Genomic DNA, 16,638 nt, shown 5'->3' with positions numbered 1-16,638 from the left:
AATGCGAAGCAGCCGTCACGCAACTGACACTCAGCAGAAAGCCACGCTCACACCACACAGCCAGTGTGTCACCGGCCTTAGAATCAGCTGCAGGGCGGGATTTGCGCTGAACGCGGAGACTTCCGCCACTTAATATGTTCGTTTGGAAACACGAAAATGTTCCGCGCACAAAATATTGCATTCGGTCATTCGGTACACACGTGCACCGTACCGAAAGCCCTGTACCGAAACGGTCCGGTATGAATACACGTACCGTTACACCCCTATTATTTATATAAAACAGTTTGTTCCATTACTCGATTATGATTGGTCATCAGCTGTGTTTTATTCACGACACAGCACAGCTATGACCGCTTCACCCAACGGTTCTTCTGTGTATCACTGAGCAACACCCTTAGCAACCAACCTAAGCAACATAACAAATCAATAATCTAGCATTAAAAGTGTTGACGCTTGCAAACTCGCGCTCTACAGCAAATTGGCCTGTTTTAAAACTAAAAGATGGAAAATAAACGTTTCCTCAGTCTGAGAAAATATCATATATGGTGTTAAAAAAATGACACAGCGGATGATAAAAGCTCCTTTTCTATTGTTATTTAAGCAAAATTCTCTCAAACATTCTCTCGCAGTTCATTGTTGCTGTCAGGAACTATATTATAGCTTCGCGTCGTGCCTAACAACGCCTTTCAGCTGTGATTTTTTCACCATACAGCACGGCCTCTAGTACCTTATTGCTTACATGCAAAATCATATTAAAACATTCAATATGTAAATTCATGACTTGATGAAAGTTTCATTTTGAAAAATTTCATTTTTTATTTAATATGAATGATTGAATGATTTCATTTTTAAATTAAAATAAAATTTAAACTGAGTTAAGTGTTTGGGTAGTTTGGTTTATTTAATTATATATGAAAAATTATATTAAAACATATTTAACATGTAAATTAATAACTTAATGAAAGTAATTGTAATAAAAATGGTTGTTACTTTTTAAAATTTCAACTGAGCTAGTGTACATTTAAACTAGAGATTATGTTATGTAATCAAGCAAACATCATGTAAATTCATGACTTCATTAAAGTTGAATTTTTAAATTAAATATTTGAAATTTCCTTTTTAAAATTATGTAAAATCATTAAAAAAAAAGTGCATTGTGTTGGACAGCTGCCCATGAGGTTATCAGCTCCAAATGATTGACTTTGAGATTATGAACAGACTAAAATGGTGGCCTCATTATGTTGATTATACATTCAGCTTTGGTTTGGATGAGTCACGCACCAGCTCACGCTTATCCACCTCAAACCAGCGAGAGATGCCGGGCAGAGGGTGGGTCAGGATGAGTGTTGTCCGCTCGATCCAGAGACTCTGAGAAAACACACACATGATAAAACTTCATCCTACACTTGATGCTAAAGTCATTTATTCACTAGTGTTCCTAGAGAAGAACTTCAAATTCACCTTAAATTCATTGTCCTTGTCTTTCAGGCCCTTGTGGAAGGGCCGGTCGTAACGGAAGCGGCGGACATTATTGACTCTGTAGAAGCTCTTGATGCGGTCCGGCACGCGGTCCATCTGCAGCACATCCATGTTTTCTGAAACTGGAGTCACAGCGTAGATCTGGAGGTCTATGGAGCTTTACATGAAGGACAAACAGCTACTATATTACAAACAAGTGGTTTAAAAGGACAGAAAACCCTAAAAGAGTTGCACATTTGTCTATTATTTTTAAACTTAATTTTATTTATTTATTTAATTATTGTCTGTGCAAAGCAAAAAAAAAAAAGAGAGAGATTTTGCAGAGTGTTCAAGCTACTCTTTTACTTAAAAGTGATATAGACTTTTGGAAAACAAAAATGTTTTGTAAAAATTACAGTTACATTTTTTGAAAAACACAAAACACATAAATGATCTTATTAGAGTGAACGATGCTATATATATATATATATGTGTGTGTGTGCTCTTGTTTTTGTGACATATCAGGACTCAGCTGTGTATAATGGCATTGGTATGACACAGGTATTACAAGGAGAGGGTGAATTATGAGGACATAACCCAAGTCCCCATTTTTCAAAATGCTTATAAATCATACAGAATGAGTTCTCTTACGAGAGTTCTCTCGTACTGCGTCTTAGCTAAGACGCTACGGGAAAAGTCTCTTTTCACGAAATACTGAAGCAAAAAATTATCCTTAATTTTGAATTTTTGTAAAGCGCATTTGCAGCAGCACACAGCCATAGGCGAGACGGCTTGCTCGCTCATTGGCTGCTCTGCAGCAAGTGCACAGCCTATCGTGCACAGGCTGATGCAATATCAGACCAATTAGGACGCTTCGCGCCCATCACGCCACTTCCCGCCGAAACGGGCGTGGCCCAACCCTATAAAAGGAGCTCGAAAAGGCTGACTCACCTGATTTTTCATTTCTTCAGCGAAGCTCACGCATCGCTGGATCACGGAGGAAGCAAGCGCTGTCGGAGAGGCATATCAGCGGGACGAGCCATTCGGAAGCTGCTGGCCTCGCCGCCTTCTACTGCCGTTCCTGCTGCGCTGTCCGGCGCCTATATCCTTTAATATCCTTATATCCTTGTGTGAGTTCGCTCTGCGACATACACTCTAAAAGAGCTGCGTCTTTTTAAAGATGCCCTCGTGCGGCTCGTGCAGAGCCCCGCTCAGCGAAGGAGATCGTCACGTCATCTGCGTCTCCTGCCTGGGTGAGGACCATGCAGCGCTCATGCTCGCTGACGGCGGATGCCCTCATTGCGAGTTAATGCCTATGGTGACTCTGAGGACTCGCCGGGCGTTCTTCTCGAAGCCTGCATCATCCGCTGCACCGCAGCGCCGTAAAAAGCGCCTTCCGGAACCGCCGCCAGCTCTGCCGAGCTCGCCGGTTCCCTCCGCTTCACCGGCCTCCCCTACATCGCTTCCCGATGGTCAGCGTCTGCTGTCTGCCGCCGCGACATCGGAGGAAGTGGATCTCAGGGCTGCGTCGGAGGAAGAGGACACATGCTCTCTGCTTGCTTCGGGCAGTGAGGGTTGGGCGAGCTCTGTGGATCTCGCGCCCTCTGCTCAGAGGCCCAGCAGACGGGCGGATATCGATAAAGAGCTGATGCGAGTGCTCACGTTGGCCACGGCGAGCCGAATCAGGGCCCTGATGGGAATTATGAGTTCGCGAGCATTATGCGCTACCGACTGTTATATGGGCAGTATTGTGTAAGACCCGTATTGCCACATTGGTCAGGCCTTGCCTCGACTGTGTGATGATTGTATTGCCGCATCTACGGGTGCCGCTAGATATGGGACGGAAGGCTTCCCCCCTCTCCTGTCCTGGGCTCTCTGTAAGTCCCTCGGGTGACTGTGCACTGTAAATCCTGGGCGTTGCTTCAGGTTTATTGGTGTGTGATCCCTGCGCGCACGGCGTTTTACATGGGGTTCCCGTAGCGTCTTAGCTAAGACGCAGTACGAGAGAACTCTCATAAGAGAACGTACTCGGTTACTTACGTAACCTCGGTTCTCTATAGAAGAGGGAACGAGTACTGCGTTCTCTGCCGTGCGTACGATTCACTCTGGTTCGCTTCGGTGATGAAATAAATCAGGTGAGTCAGCCTTTTCGAGCTCCTTTTATAGGGTTGGGCCACACCCGTTTCGGCGGGAAGTGGCGTGATGGGCGCGAAGCGTCCTAATTGGTCTGATATTGCATCAGCCTTGCTTCAGTATTTCGTGAAAAGAGACTTTTCCCGTAGCGTCTTAGCTAAGACGCAGTACTCGTTCCCTCTTCTAGAGAGAACCGAGGTTACGTAAGTAACCGAGTACGTTTTTTTGAGAAAGTAAAACTGCACAAAGTCTCCTGTGAGGGTTAGGGTTAGGTGTAGGGTTGGTGAAGGGTGATAGAATATACAGTTTGTACAGTATAAAAACCATTACGCCTATGGGATGAACCCACTTTACACAAAAACAAACGTAAACGATGTAGCGATTAATAAATCGAATTAATCACATATTAATTGGACATCGAATTTGGATGAGAAATCAGCCACAAAAGATAATGTCACTTCATTACTTCATGAAAGTTTCAATTTTAATTTTTAAAGTGTTAAGGTAGTATAATTTTTATTTTATTTTATTTTTTTTTTTTCATGCAAAACTATATTAAAATGTATTTTAAATGTAAATTAATGACTTCATGAAAGTTAAATTTTTAAGTTTAAACTTAATTTAAAGTAGTATAAATGTAAATTAAAATTTATTTATTTATTTATTCAATTTATTTGAAGAAAAATCATTAAAACGAAAATTACTCTTATTTAAACAACATTTCCTTGGTTTCCTTGGTTGAACATTTATTTTCATATACACTATATTATGGCAAAGGATACACTGGGCATCACCCTGTAAAATCCCCTCATCTGGTTGATTTGGGTGCTGCATGGCGATTGCTTGTGGAAATTCTCCCAGCATTCTTTGCTGAAAGGCTTCGAGTCTCTCATAGTCATGCCCTCGGCAGACAAACTCCTTATTCTGTATGGAAAGAAAGAAAAATCCACAAATAAATATATACTATTTAATTTATTGTTGTTGTTTTTTTCTTATATATTTATTTTAAATGAAAAAGCAATCCCTTAATTGAATCGTTACAATTATTACAAACAAACGGAGCATGTGAATATCGCAATAGCTCACCCTGAGGAAGAAGGGAAACTTCCGGCCATAAAATCCCACCCTGAAGAACTCCGGCTCTAGTCGCTGCTGCTCCATGATGTTGTCATAATATGCTGCCTCCATTTTCTGTAAAGAAGGAAGGAGCTAAATATTCACACAGCGTTGACCTCCTTCGAAGCATAATACATAACAGTATATTAATAGCTGTGCGGTCCACTCAAAGTGCTGTTATATAATCTCTGTTCATATACAGTATTCATATTTTCATCAAAAAGCACTGACCCGTATCCAGCTGAGACTCTGATAATCGTACAGGGACTCGTACTGGAAGGCTAGTTCCCGGCACAGCGGGATGCCGTACTCCCAACACTGAGAACAGAACAAGAACAGAAGAGTTTATGCAGTTTAAAACTAGATTTTCATTTCTAGATAAGAAACTCCATCAGTTCTGGCATGGCAAGTTTTAGATTTAGGTTTATAGAAAGAAATGCAACATCACACTTAGTTTGCGCCTTGTTTTCTGACAAGTGTTTAAGAGGATTAAAGGGAAAGTTCATCCAAAAAATGAGAATTCTGTCATCATTTACATACTTTCTAGTTGTTCCAAACCTGTAAGTTTTCTTTTTTGTGTTGAACGCAAAAGAAGATATTTTGTTTGATAGATGTTGGTTACCAACATCGTTCAGAATATATTCTTTTGTGTTCAACACAAGAAAGAACTCATAATAGGTTGAAAAATTAAAGAAATTTGAGTTTAATTTTGAATGTTAAAAATGTTAAATTTGACATGAAATGGAAATTGAAAACTCTTTTCTAAACGCATATTACAAATGTTTCATATACCTTTTGCATAGGTACATTTTTTTGACCTTGTAATGTTTATTCAAATGTTAATTCCACTCCCACTTCTCAAACATCCAATCAAAAATCATTGCACAGAACCAAGTCCCGCCTTATATTTTTGTCCTTTTCGATTATAATTGGATTTATACGGAAGAATAGATGTATCGATACTTCAGTTTCATTGCAACTTTAACAATTCAAAAGGAGTTTTTTTGAATTTATAAATCTTACAATTAAAGTCAATGAGATCCATTGCTGTTTTTGAACCGCACTGACTTTCTTTATAAGGATTAAAAGTTGTCGGAAGTAGCACAAATGTGCAGAGTCAGGGTCTAAAATAAACACTCACTTAGTAAAACTGGATTTGGCAAGTATACGAAATGTTTAATTGCATGTTGGCCGGTAACTTTTTTGTTTATTAAGAGTAATTATGCCTGAGAATGTGATATGTTTTAGCACAATTACCAAATCCAAGACTGCTTTGCAATTCTAAATACTGTAAGTAATCTGCTAAACTTAGCATTTCAGAGTGAAGCGCTGTGAGCTTTTCACATGATGACAGTGTTTTCAGTGTCCCAGGGTTTGCAGTAAGGCTGAAATTATCTACAAAAGTGTGAATGGAGTCTGTAAGTTAGCCATTTGCTTTAAAAACAAATATAGACTATTCCTGCTTTAGCAACTATTGCCGCTCACCGTTTTTCAGACAATCTTTTGCTCTTTTCAAATGTACATCTGTGGAGGATCGTTGTGGATCAATTCTGTTAAGCCGTTGTTGAAACAAAGCAGTATCTGTACAGTAAATACCTTTCCCTTGTTGAAGTAGTGGATGACCTTACGACAGAGCCCCTCTTTGCGATGCCATTCGCTCTGTGCTGGATAGTGCAGGAACTCCCGGAGGGGCCTTTCCTCCCAGTGGAGCAGCTCCCAGTACAGCAGGAGGGTAAACGCTGCCTCTGTGAGACACAACGGTTGATAAAGTTCAAATACTCTTCCAGTAACATACTTCCTTTTAAAGCTGGTAGAGCATAGTGCTAGCAACACAAAGGTCATGGGTTCGATTGCCAGGAACAATACAGTACGTAGTGATAAAATGTGTACTTTTTAAGCCTTATGTATTCAAAGGTTTAAAGGGAAAGTTCTCCAAAAAATGAAAACGACCCCAAGTTTTACTCACCCTCAAGCCATCCTGGATGTGTATGACTTTGTTCTTTCAGACGAATACAATCAGAGTGATATTAAAAAACTGAACTATCCCTTTAACTTAAAAAAAAAACTTATTTTCATTCCAATGCCCTGATTCTCATGCTTTTTGAACCCAAAAACACATTTGGTGTGATTTTAAGTGTGTCTATGTTAATTAACTCTGAATAATGCCTCACCTGTGTAGTTTTCAGCCTGCAGGTGCATGTCACACAGCTTGTGAATGTATCTGATGTACATCTCCTCCTTATTAATCTCCGACTTGTAGAAATTCTACAAAATGAGATCATGTGATCATCAGGTTACTTTTGGTTAATTGCAAAAATGCCACATTGCATATATTAGGCTGACAGTGGACTGAATAAAGGGCAAGACTCACCAGCAGGTTAACAGTGCAACCAATCTTCTTGTTTTCTGTCTCATCACCTTTCATGCAATCTCTGCCGACACAAGAAACAGGAAGTCAAATTAGACACGCCCTCTCAAGCCACACCCACTGACCATATATGGGCCATATGATGCACATTTGCAAACAAAAATTAGAAGAACTTCGATTTGAAACTGTTTGGTTACTGCACAGTTTACGAAGAATTTTACATACAATTTACTGATCGCTAAATGCTGCACAACAATAATGAGTTTTGACTCATTTTAAAAGTCAGTCAAATCGGTACTTCTTGTTTAAGTCAGCAGCCACAATAAATAAAATAAAATAAATAAAAAAATACAATTAAAAAAATGTAACCTATAATTAAAATGAAAAGCCAAAATATGCAAATAACAGCTAATTTAAATATATATATATAACACTCTAAAAGTACATAAATAATATTAAAATAACACTTACATTTATCCAAAGACACTAGAAGTAGAGTTTTACCTGTAGTCCAGCAGTCTCTCCATGAGGCGCGTGACAGATGTGACGAAAGACACGCCTGTCTCCCTCCAGGTCTCCTGCTCAATCTTCTCCAGCAGACTAGACATAAACAACACACACACACATATCTAGAATTATTTAAGGGCAATTAATGGGCTGAAGATAAAACAGGGGCTTGTAATGGAAGATCTGTTTTAGTGGCATCTGACAGGTTGAACAGGATTAGTTTCCTCTTACCTGGGGTACGGCCCAAACAGCTGAGTTCTAATAATCCCGCAGCACAAGGCAAATCAGAGACACTCAGGTTATAACAAGAGTACTCAGACGGCTGGATGTGTAGCTTTGCGTGTCAGCGGAGAAGGTAGAGGGAGTGTGTGTGTGTGTGTGTTTGCGCACTTACAGCAAACTGAAGAGTTCTCGGTAATTCTCGTCTCCTTTGCCTTCAGACACCAGACTGTCCAGTTTGTCTATCAGTTCTGCCTCCACCTGCACCGGAAACATGAACTGAATTATGTGCTTATAATGAAACGGGTCATAATTCTAAGTAATATTTCTTTAGTGATATTGTTTATGTTTTCAGAAATTAAATTGTTTTTGTCATTTGATGCCACCCGAATCCCCAAGAATGGATGCTGCTAAAAAAAACAATCAAAATAACTTTTAAGCTATGTTTTATTAAATAAATAAATAAATAAATAAATGAAAAATTAAAAGTACTTTGTAACACCGTTTTATGACATACAGTAAATCGTACTTTTTGTGTTATTATTGAATGTAATATGAATAATAATAATAATAAATTACATATTTTATTATATTAATTTACTTCATTATTATTATTATCCATTATCCTTTTTTCCCCCCATTACTGTTTTCCATTTACTATTATTTACCATTTATTATTTATGGTTGCATTAAGAGTGAAAATAAATCATAATTATATTCTTTGGTTTCCCTGGAACATAACTTAAGAGAACATAACTTAATTAAGAGAAACAGAAAAAAAAGCCAAGAAAATACAGAAAAGCAGAAGCAGGTATAATGGACCTGTTTGAAGTTGCCGTTCTTTCTCTGTTCCCAGTCCATCATATCATGGAAGATGGGGATCATTATATTTCGGACTTCATTTTGTGGTACAAGCGTCACACCCAAAAATGGGCCAATCATTCCTGGTATGAAGTGGATCTTATTCTCACCTGTAGCCAAACCAAGCAAATTGTAATTATGCATTCTTCTTTTATTTTTATTTTTTTAATGGTGGCTCTTTATTGTTAATGACTCAATGTCTGGGTTTATGTAACAAGATGAGTGAGCTTTACATGACAGAAAGATCAGAAATCTTTTATTTAAAACTGAAACATTTTAAAAACCCTGTGGCAAAAAAATACCCAAACTTGCAGCAACACCTTGTAGTAGTTATGGCGGAATTTCTGCAGTGCAGTACTTTCTTCTACCTCTAGAGGTCAGTACTGCTTTTCTAGAGGAAGTGGATGTTTGTGTTTCTGTGCGTGTGCAGAGAAATGCAGGAAAAAAAGAATGAAACGGAGTCAAAGGACAGAGACAGAATCAAAACACTCACCCAAGTTCTGCCACATGCTAAACAGTTCATAAGCCATCATGACCCTCATATCACCATACCTGCAAAGACAACAAAAAACACAGAAAAAACTCTAAACCCATGCAGGAATCTACAAACAGCATTTATTAAACATACTAGACTTATAAGAACAGAAGAGCCACATGCTGGGCTGAAGATCATAGATGTAAAAAGGAGAAGCAGAGAGATGAATCGACCCTCACGACAAACTCACAGGGTGATCATCTATCTTGCATGCCATGCAGAAGTCTTGTGTGCATTTCTGCATCTAAGGCTTTTTTGTATTTGAGTATTTAACCAGTAACTGAAGGAACAGGTATCTATTAATCATGAGATGCAGATCTCATGGATTACAAGAAAATGGGGGTGAACTAGCCAGAAATGATGGAATAGAAAGTGATGTTGCATGTACTCCAGATGGATTTAACATGGATTAGCCCACGCTACCATACTCAAATTATTATTTGTTTCATATTTAAAGGAGTATCTTGGTTAAATACAACTTAAGCTCTGCTGACAGCATATGTGACATGACATTTGTAAAAGTAATTTGGATTTTTGTCCTAAAAAATATAATATACAATGAAAGCCTGTGGTGGAAAAACTTTACAATCTGCATGCATTTAGAAACAATGACATGTTGATTTATTCGTAGTGTTTTAATCAATATTTTAAGCTTACTTGTCAAAGACCTTCTTCCGCTTGGCTGGTGTCAGAGTCTCCAGCTGCAGACTGGGCTGGTTGATAAACAACACTGCCAGACTGAAGTACGAATTCCACACCTGACGGAAAAAGCAACACAAGGGTTTAGTGATGCTACTGCGAGACTCTATGTGCTGCCACATTTCTTTAATAGAGATCTTGACAAAGTTTTGAAGTAAAATTAATATAATTCATGTTGCCAATATCATTACCTTGGATATACACTAATGACTGATTATTTGGTGGGAAGTCTTCAGAAGTTTAAGCGCCCCCCCCTCACGCCTCCCAATTATTTTTCATATTGAACTATTCTGGACTATTGTTTGAACATTAATGGTAAGGTGACATTCACCATTGCTCTGTACATTTTTGTTGACAGGATCCAGTATCCCTGTGAAACATACCACACCTCAAGGGTGTCAGTTGATATTTTAATATCCATGCTGTTATAATAATCTGATTTCAGTTTTAGCATGGCTTCAATAGACCAACTAATCTACCTGTGACTATTAAGTATCTTAACCAGTTCAGATTAGATTCCGGATTTAAGATGCTCTACATTGGCTCGAACACACCTATTGATTCCTGAGTGGGCTGTGTCCTAGTCCCTTTTTTTCTAGAAAAGAAGCCACACCCACCTATTATTTTGCATATGAAACTATTCTGTACATTTTTGTTGATAAAAACCTGTCATTTCAATAGGAACCTACATAATTGGGAACTTTAACCATAATTTCAGTACTGTAACCATACCTTAAGGATCTCAATAGATATAATTTACGATATGCTGAATAAGTTTTACATGGCTTCAGTGGCCAAAGCAATCTACCATTGTCTATTAACCATCCTAACCAGTTTAGATTAGATTCCGGATTTAAGTTGCTCCACAATGGTCTATTTTTTTTTTATTTTTTTTTAATGGGATATCCAGTGAAAGCCCACACTTGTAGATAGGGCCATGTTTTTCTCTCAAATATAACCTTCATTAATAATTCAGTAAATTTGAACTTTTCAGAGCCAATCTCCCTGGTTAGTGGCACCATCTGTTTTGATCAGGAAGGAGAGCTTCATTTTAGTGGATTAGAATGAGCCAAGAGTGTCCAACAGCAGGACATCGTAAAGTCCCACATTTTCAGAAAAAAAAAACATGTGTTAATGTGTGTTTTAGTGCCAAGGAGTCTGTGGTTCATCACAATCACACACCTTAAAATCAAAGTCAGCATCTGTAAAACTTTTATGAAGAGCAGGCGACAAATACTGAGTTGTGCTCACAATGATACTGCAAGAAAGAAAGGTATAATTAGAAAAACATAGAGTACAGTATAAATATTTGATGGTCTCTCTATCTCTCTCTCTCTCTCTGTATGTATGTGTGTATGTACAGTACAGACCAAAAGTTTGGACACACCTTCTCATTCAAAGAGTTTTCTTTATTTTCATGACTATGAAAACTGTAGAGTCACACTGAAGGCATCAAGGGCTATTTGACCAAGAAGGAGAGTGATGGGGTGCTGCGCCAGATGACCTGGCCTCCACAGTCACCGGACCTGAACCCAATCGAGATGGTTTAGGGGTGAGCTGGACCGCAGACAGAAGGCAAAAGGGCCAACAAGTGCTAAGCATCTCTCGGGGAACTCCTTCAAGACTGTTGGAAGACCATTTCAGGTGACTACCTCTTGAAGCTCATCAAGAGAATGCCAAGAGTGTGCAAAGCAGTAATCAAAGCAAAAGGTGGCTACTCTGAAGAACCTAGAATATGACATATTTTCAGTTGTTTCACACTTTTTTGTTATGTATATAATTCCACATGTGTTAAGTCATAGTTTTGATGCCTTCAGTGTGAATCTACAATTTTCATAGTCATGAAAATAAAGAAAACTCTTGGAATGAGAAGGTGTGTCCAAACTTTTGGTCTTTACTGTGTATGTATATGTATATATATATATATATATATATATATATATATATATATATATATATATATACATATATTATTTGTATTACATTTTTTCATTCTTTGCTGAACAGACACATTTCATGCATCCATGCTGGAGAACATTACTTTCTCAAAAAAAAAATAAAGTCTTTTTGACCACAAACTTTTGACGAGTATATTTTTGCTTGAAAAGTGCACTTATGCTCTGTTAGAACAATACCTAATGCAGTGACATTCATATTGAAAGTGACTTTACCTTAATTTTTAAGACACTTTACAAGTACTAAAAATATGATAAATCCAGAGAAATTCATTGTATTATACCATATATGTTATTTAAAAATGTTTATTCAAACCAAAATAATATGTCTTCAGCCAAATATATATATATATATTTTTATAAAATTCAATAACTGCTTTGGAAGAGGAATGAGGTAGAAAAGTGAAAAAATGGATCAATTCTCACTTGCTGGTCAGCAGTCTCATGACGTTCCAGTCACGTGGGAATATACTGAGCTTCATCAGGTTTCTGAATACACAGAAAATCTTCAGCAAGAACTCCTACAAGAGATGGGATTGTATAAGCTGGTTAGAAGAAAACATTTTTACATTTAACGTTTAAAAACTTAACCTTTAAGCAACAATATAAATTATTTAGGTGCTTGCTATCTGAAATCTATGAGATGGTTCACCTTTAGCTCCTCTTTGCTTTGGAAGTTGTCCATTAGGTGTTGAAAATGAATGTCCGACATCTGACGCAAGAGGGACAACAAACAGGACACATACTCCCCCTGCCAATCAAAAGAGGGCAAGTCCTTGTGAGCCAATCGATCTGTTCATTTGGCAACCAAACAGCCAATCAAATGCATCCAAAGGGAGCGGGGAAGCAGAATGAATAAGAGACGTGAAGACACTGTGGGACGAATTCACTAAACAGTTGTGGCACTTCAGACGGCACGCCACGGACAACCTACAGTCTGTTCACTAAATTTCTGATGCATATTACACACAAAAATGAAAAGGCTGGCTGAAATAAACGGTTCTAATCTGACTAGCTGGCTTTACACAACTTTTTTAATCAGTTGATATAATTCACTTGTGGGCAGTTCTTGGCCAGTATTAACTCCAATGTGGACTAGACTTTTGTTCTTAGTCAAAAGTCTGGCTATGTGAGACTAGAGCGTGGTATTTTAGCACAAAACTCTTATGTCTGATTCACCAACCACCCACAATCCAATTACAGCAGGCACAATATGCATATTTATATTAGGTCATTGTCATCCTTCTTTGGGCAACCATTCATGCCATGTAAATACCTAAATAATTATCAGCCACAGAATATTAAACATATTTCAGCAGTAGTTCATCAAACAGTGATCAAATGATTTTAACTGGGCATGGATCTACATGGAGGATTCATTTGAGCACTTTCTCTGCCTTTTAAAGACCCAGGTGCTAAAACAACTCAGACAAGTTTGCAAATTTGTAACACTATCAAAATATGCAGTTTAGTATAAGTTAATTCTCCCGTCTGATTATACCATGCTTTCATTTAACTACATATACACTGAGACATGATATTAGTTCTGCTGGGTTTAAGTTTAAAAGCTTTCTATGATGAATACGTAAAAAATTAAGCATAAAGCAAGCAAAAGTATATTATAGGATGCAAACCCATAAATCAAAGTACAGATAAGAGCATGTTTGCGTTTTAGTAGTTTACTGTTTATCTTAGCCTTCTTAGCAGGTGTTACAACAGTCTAAATGTAAGAGACGTAAGAACAAACATGCATTGGTGAGTCTCACGAAACCTGTCAGGAAAGATCAGGGTTATATTTCATGCAACAATGAAAAGAAAAATACATTTTGCATTAAGATTTTGCATAAAGAAAATTACACCAAAGAAAGTAATGATCCTAAACAGAAGCTTAATTTTCTTTTGTCCTGAAATATGCATTTTATTTGCAGTTTTCGTGAAATTCGCCCGCATAAAGACATACTGTATTATGTGTGAGTCAGTGAGTGAGTGAGTGTGAGAGACATAATAAACAGACATGAACATGAACAAGAGAGAGATAGAGAGAGAGAGAGAGAGAGAGAGAAAGAGAGCAACAGTGATTAATTTTATATTTAAGTTACAGTAATGGTCATATATTCAAATATAAATTCTCCCGTTTTGTCGGTTTATTGCATTAATTTGGTATGATTCATGTTGGAGCTTGAGATAGATCTATTTTGGCAATTTGAATGTTATCTTTAAAAATGAATTTCTCAATAAAAAAAATTAATGTGATTTTACTTTCAGAACCTGACTGTTGCACTCTGTAGTCAAAGAAAGAAGAGTTCCAGAAAGATGCTGGGAAAGAGACAGAAGATGAAGAAAAGATCTCAGTAGGGATGCAGCCAAGCAGTTGGAGGAGAAGAGGGATGGAGGGAAGGAAAGAAGTAGAATATCAGATTTGTTAGTTACTAACAGTGATCTCAGCCGTGCACTGTGGACAGCGCTGCCCTCTTACCGCCTCCTGAGACTGAGATTTACTCATGATGGCCAAAAGCGTCTGCAACAACACATCCAACAAACTCTCCACCATCATCTCTACCTCCTCCTGCACAGAGCTCTCCTGCAGTTGGGAAAAGATAAACATTGTCTCCTTAACCAAAGTTATAAGCGGGATGTTCAAAATTTTGATTACATGCACATTGGCAAAAGTGTACCAGTGAGCTTCTCTTAATAATAGAGAAAATGCTGCTCAGGATTCCCGAGCATATCAGAAGCTCCTTCTGTTGCCGCAGATGCAGATGAATGTGATGGAGAACAACAGGAAGGAGAATTCTCCTTGATTCTGTGTAAACAGACAGAGAGAGGTTATTAACTCAATTCACCTGATTAAGATTTCAGACATTAATTATACCTTTCAGAGGTACAACAGCTTGTCAACTTGGCAGCAGTACCCATAAAAGGGGCACCTTTGTACCTTATCTAACCATAAAATGTGCACATTAGTACCTTAGAGAAGTAATATGTACCCTTAAGGTACTACTAGGGGCAAATAAGGCACAAAGATGTTCTTTTGAGATTACTGCCCCAATGACAAGCTGTTGTACCTCTAAAAGGTACAATTTTACACATTAGAGAGTGAAACAATTCTTTAAGAAATACCTGGGAAGGAGAAAAGCCTGCTATCCACAGTCCGAGCAATGGACTGCAGCTTGACCACATCCATGGACTGACCGATGTGGACCGTACTAGGCATGCTACCCAGAGTTCCTCTCACAAACTCTGCCACTTCCTGTACTGTGAACATCTGGAGGAGCTCGTCAAAAATTGCTGGGAAAGAGTTGAGTAGGGCAGCCTGAAAATAAGGGAAGAGACCAGAGAAAGAAAGGTTGACTTTAACAATTTGATCATCGTTTGTGTTTCCCTTCAGATAAAACAAGATATCTAGGACGTGTTGGCCAAACATGGGATGGACATCACCCACAAAGCAAGAGGTGAAGTAACAGTGAGGCTTCATCAGCAGCTCATGGTTACTTGGTAGATTAGAGATTTAGTCACTAATTTTTTTTAAGAAGATGCCAAACAAATGAGAGATCACTTTTAGTTTAGCTCAAACACTAATCAAACAAACCTAAACCAACTAAGCAAGGTCTTCGGGTCACTTGACAATTACAGGCAGGTGGGTTGGAGTAGGTTGGAACTTCTTTGCAGGACAGTGTGTCTCTGGGAGCAGGGTTGAAGACCACTCGGTCACATTCATAGTCAAAAACCTTGGCCTTGGATATTACTTAATTCAAAAGTCCATTACATCTCTTGCTTCTGAGGACTTCCCATACCCACTTTGCTCATCAGCCCAAAAGTATGATCCACTGCAGGCAAGGTGATCTCTGGTCCCCGGTTCAATGCAACTGAAGAGCAAAGGTGAATAATGTGGGCGTTTGGAAGGAGTTGACTTTGTGCAGGAAAAGATTTGGTGTCAATCACAGCAATCAAAACCAAGAAACACGTCAAAGAACCCAGTGGAAGATGCACTGGAAGCATAGAGAACCATTTGTTGGTGTTGGTCAATTTGTTTGGGTTGTTGGTTCATGTTGGGGTCTGGTGTTCTGGAAAGGTACTGAGTGGTTGTATATGATGGTAGATGTGTTAGGCTTTGGCTTTGGGTTGGGTTGTGAGGGAGTCTCCATTCTATTACTGTGGGGCAATTCAGCAAGCTGCATCTACTTACAGACAGCTGAGAGGGCCGTGGGGAATTACAGCTCAATGGCTGCAAGCAGTTGCCCTGGTTGGTAGTGGCTTGTCCTGTAGTTGGCTGGGGACCCTAGGGGGTACAATGAGGTTTGGCAGGATTGGGTCAAGATAAAGGGAAGGGATAGGAAAAGCCCACAAAGGTACAATATGGGACAATTCAGGAAAATATTAAGTCAACAAAAACCAAAGACGACTAAATCTTCATTAAATCATTTGAGCAAGAACTGTGGGCAGGAGGGACTGTACTGTGTTCAGACATTGATTAATCAAAGCACAGACATTTTTTTCCCTAGGTTCCTGGTGGATCCAGAATACAGAATACAGAAAGAAATATCACATTTTCGGGTACAAACACTACCTGTAACTAAACAAAAGTGACCAACCATTTACACAAAAACCGTGAAAAAAAACATGTAGGGATCAGATCATCATAGTAACTTGGGGGAGAGGAGAGCTAGTTTGACACAGAACACCTCAGAAAGCACAATGGCCTGGAAACCACCCACAACATCCCAGCATCATAGTGACAATTACCATTCACACCATCTTCACACAATGTAATAATCTAGTGACTAATT

General features: G+C 38.6%; 1 protein-coding gene across 5 annotated transcripts in view; it reads right to left on the bottom strand.

Annotated features, from left to right (window-relative positions):
- The window catches only part of LOC132131188 (dedicator of cytokinesis protein 3-like), a 181,724-nt gene that overhangs the window by 12,926 nt on the left and 152,160 nt on the right, over positions 1-16,638 (bottom strand). For 2 of the 5 annotated variants that reach the window (XM_059543182.1, XM_059543183.1), the window contains exons 24-44: positions 16,038-16,130; positions 14,972-15,164; positions 14,527-14,654; positions 14,286-14,432; positions 12,504-12,602; positions 12,278-12,372; positions 11,079-11,154; positions 9,855-9,955; positions 9,156-9,214; positions 8,624-8,772; positions 7,977-8,062; positions 7,814-7,840; positions 7,580-7,675; positions 7,079-7,139; positions 6,879-6,972; positions 6,304-6,452; positions 4,939-5,025; positions 4,678-4,782; positions 4,374-4,515; positions 1,462-1,628; positions 1,282-1,368 (exon numbers count right to left, since the gene is read on the bottom strand). In XM_059543182.1, the coding sequence (XP_059399165.1) occupies positions 1,282-1,368; positions 1,462-1,628; positions 4,374-4,515; positions 4,678-4,782; positions 4,939-5,025; positions 6,304-6,452; positions 6,879-6,972; positions 7,079-7,139; positions 7,580-7,675; positions 7,814-7,840; positions 7,977-8,062; positions 8,624-8,772; positions 9,156-9,214; positions 9,855-9,955; positions 11,079-11,154; positions 12,278-12,372; positions 12,504-12,602; positions 14,286-14,432; positions 14,527-14,654; positions 14,972-15,164; positions 16,038-16,130 (2,241 nt within the window). The remainder of the gene's footprint in view (positions 1-1,281; positions 1,369-1,461; positions 1,629-4,373; positions 4,516-4,677; positions 4,783-4,938; positions 5,026-6,303; positions 6,453-6,878; positions 6,973-7,078; positions 7,140-7,579; positions 7,676-7,813; positions 7,841-7,976; positions 8,063-8,623; positions 8,773-9,155; positions 9,215-9,854; positions 9,956-11,078; positions 11,155-12,277; positions 12,373-12,503; positions 12,603-14,285; positions 14,433-14,526; positions 14,655-14,971; positions 15,165-16,037; positions 16,131-16,638) is intronic. The other 3 variants (XM_059543184.1, XM_059543185.1, XM_059543186.1) reach the window with 2 other exon arrangements.

The sequence above is a fragment of the Carassius carassius genome, chromosome 48, assembly GCF_963082965.1.
Source record: "Carassius carassius chromosome 48, fCarCar2.1, whole genome shotgun sequence".
Lineage (NCBI taxonomy): Eukaryota > Metazoa > Chordata > Actinopteri > Cypriniformes > Cyprinidae > Carassius > Carassius carassius.
The sequence above is the reverse complement of the archived record's forward strand: the minus strand, read 5'-3'. Positions and strand labels throughout refer to the sequence as shown.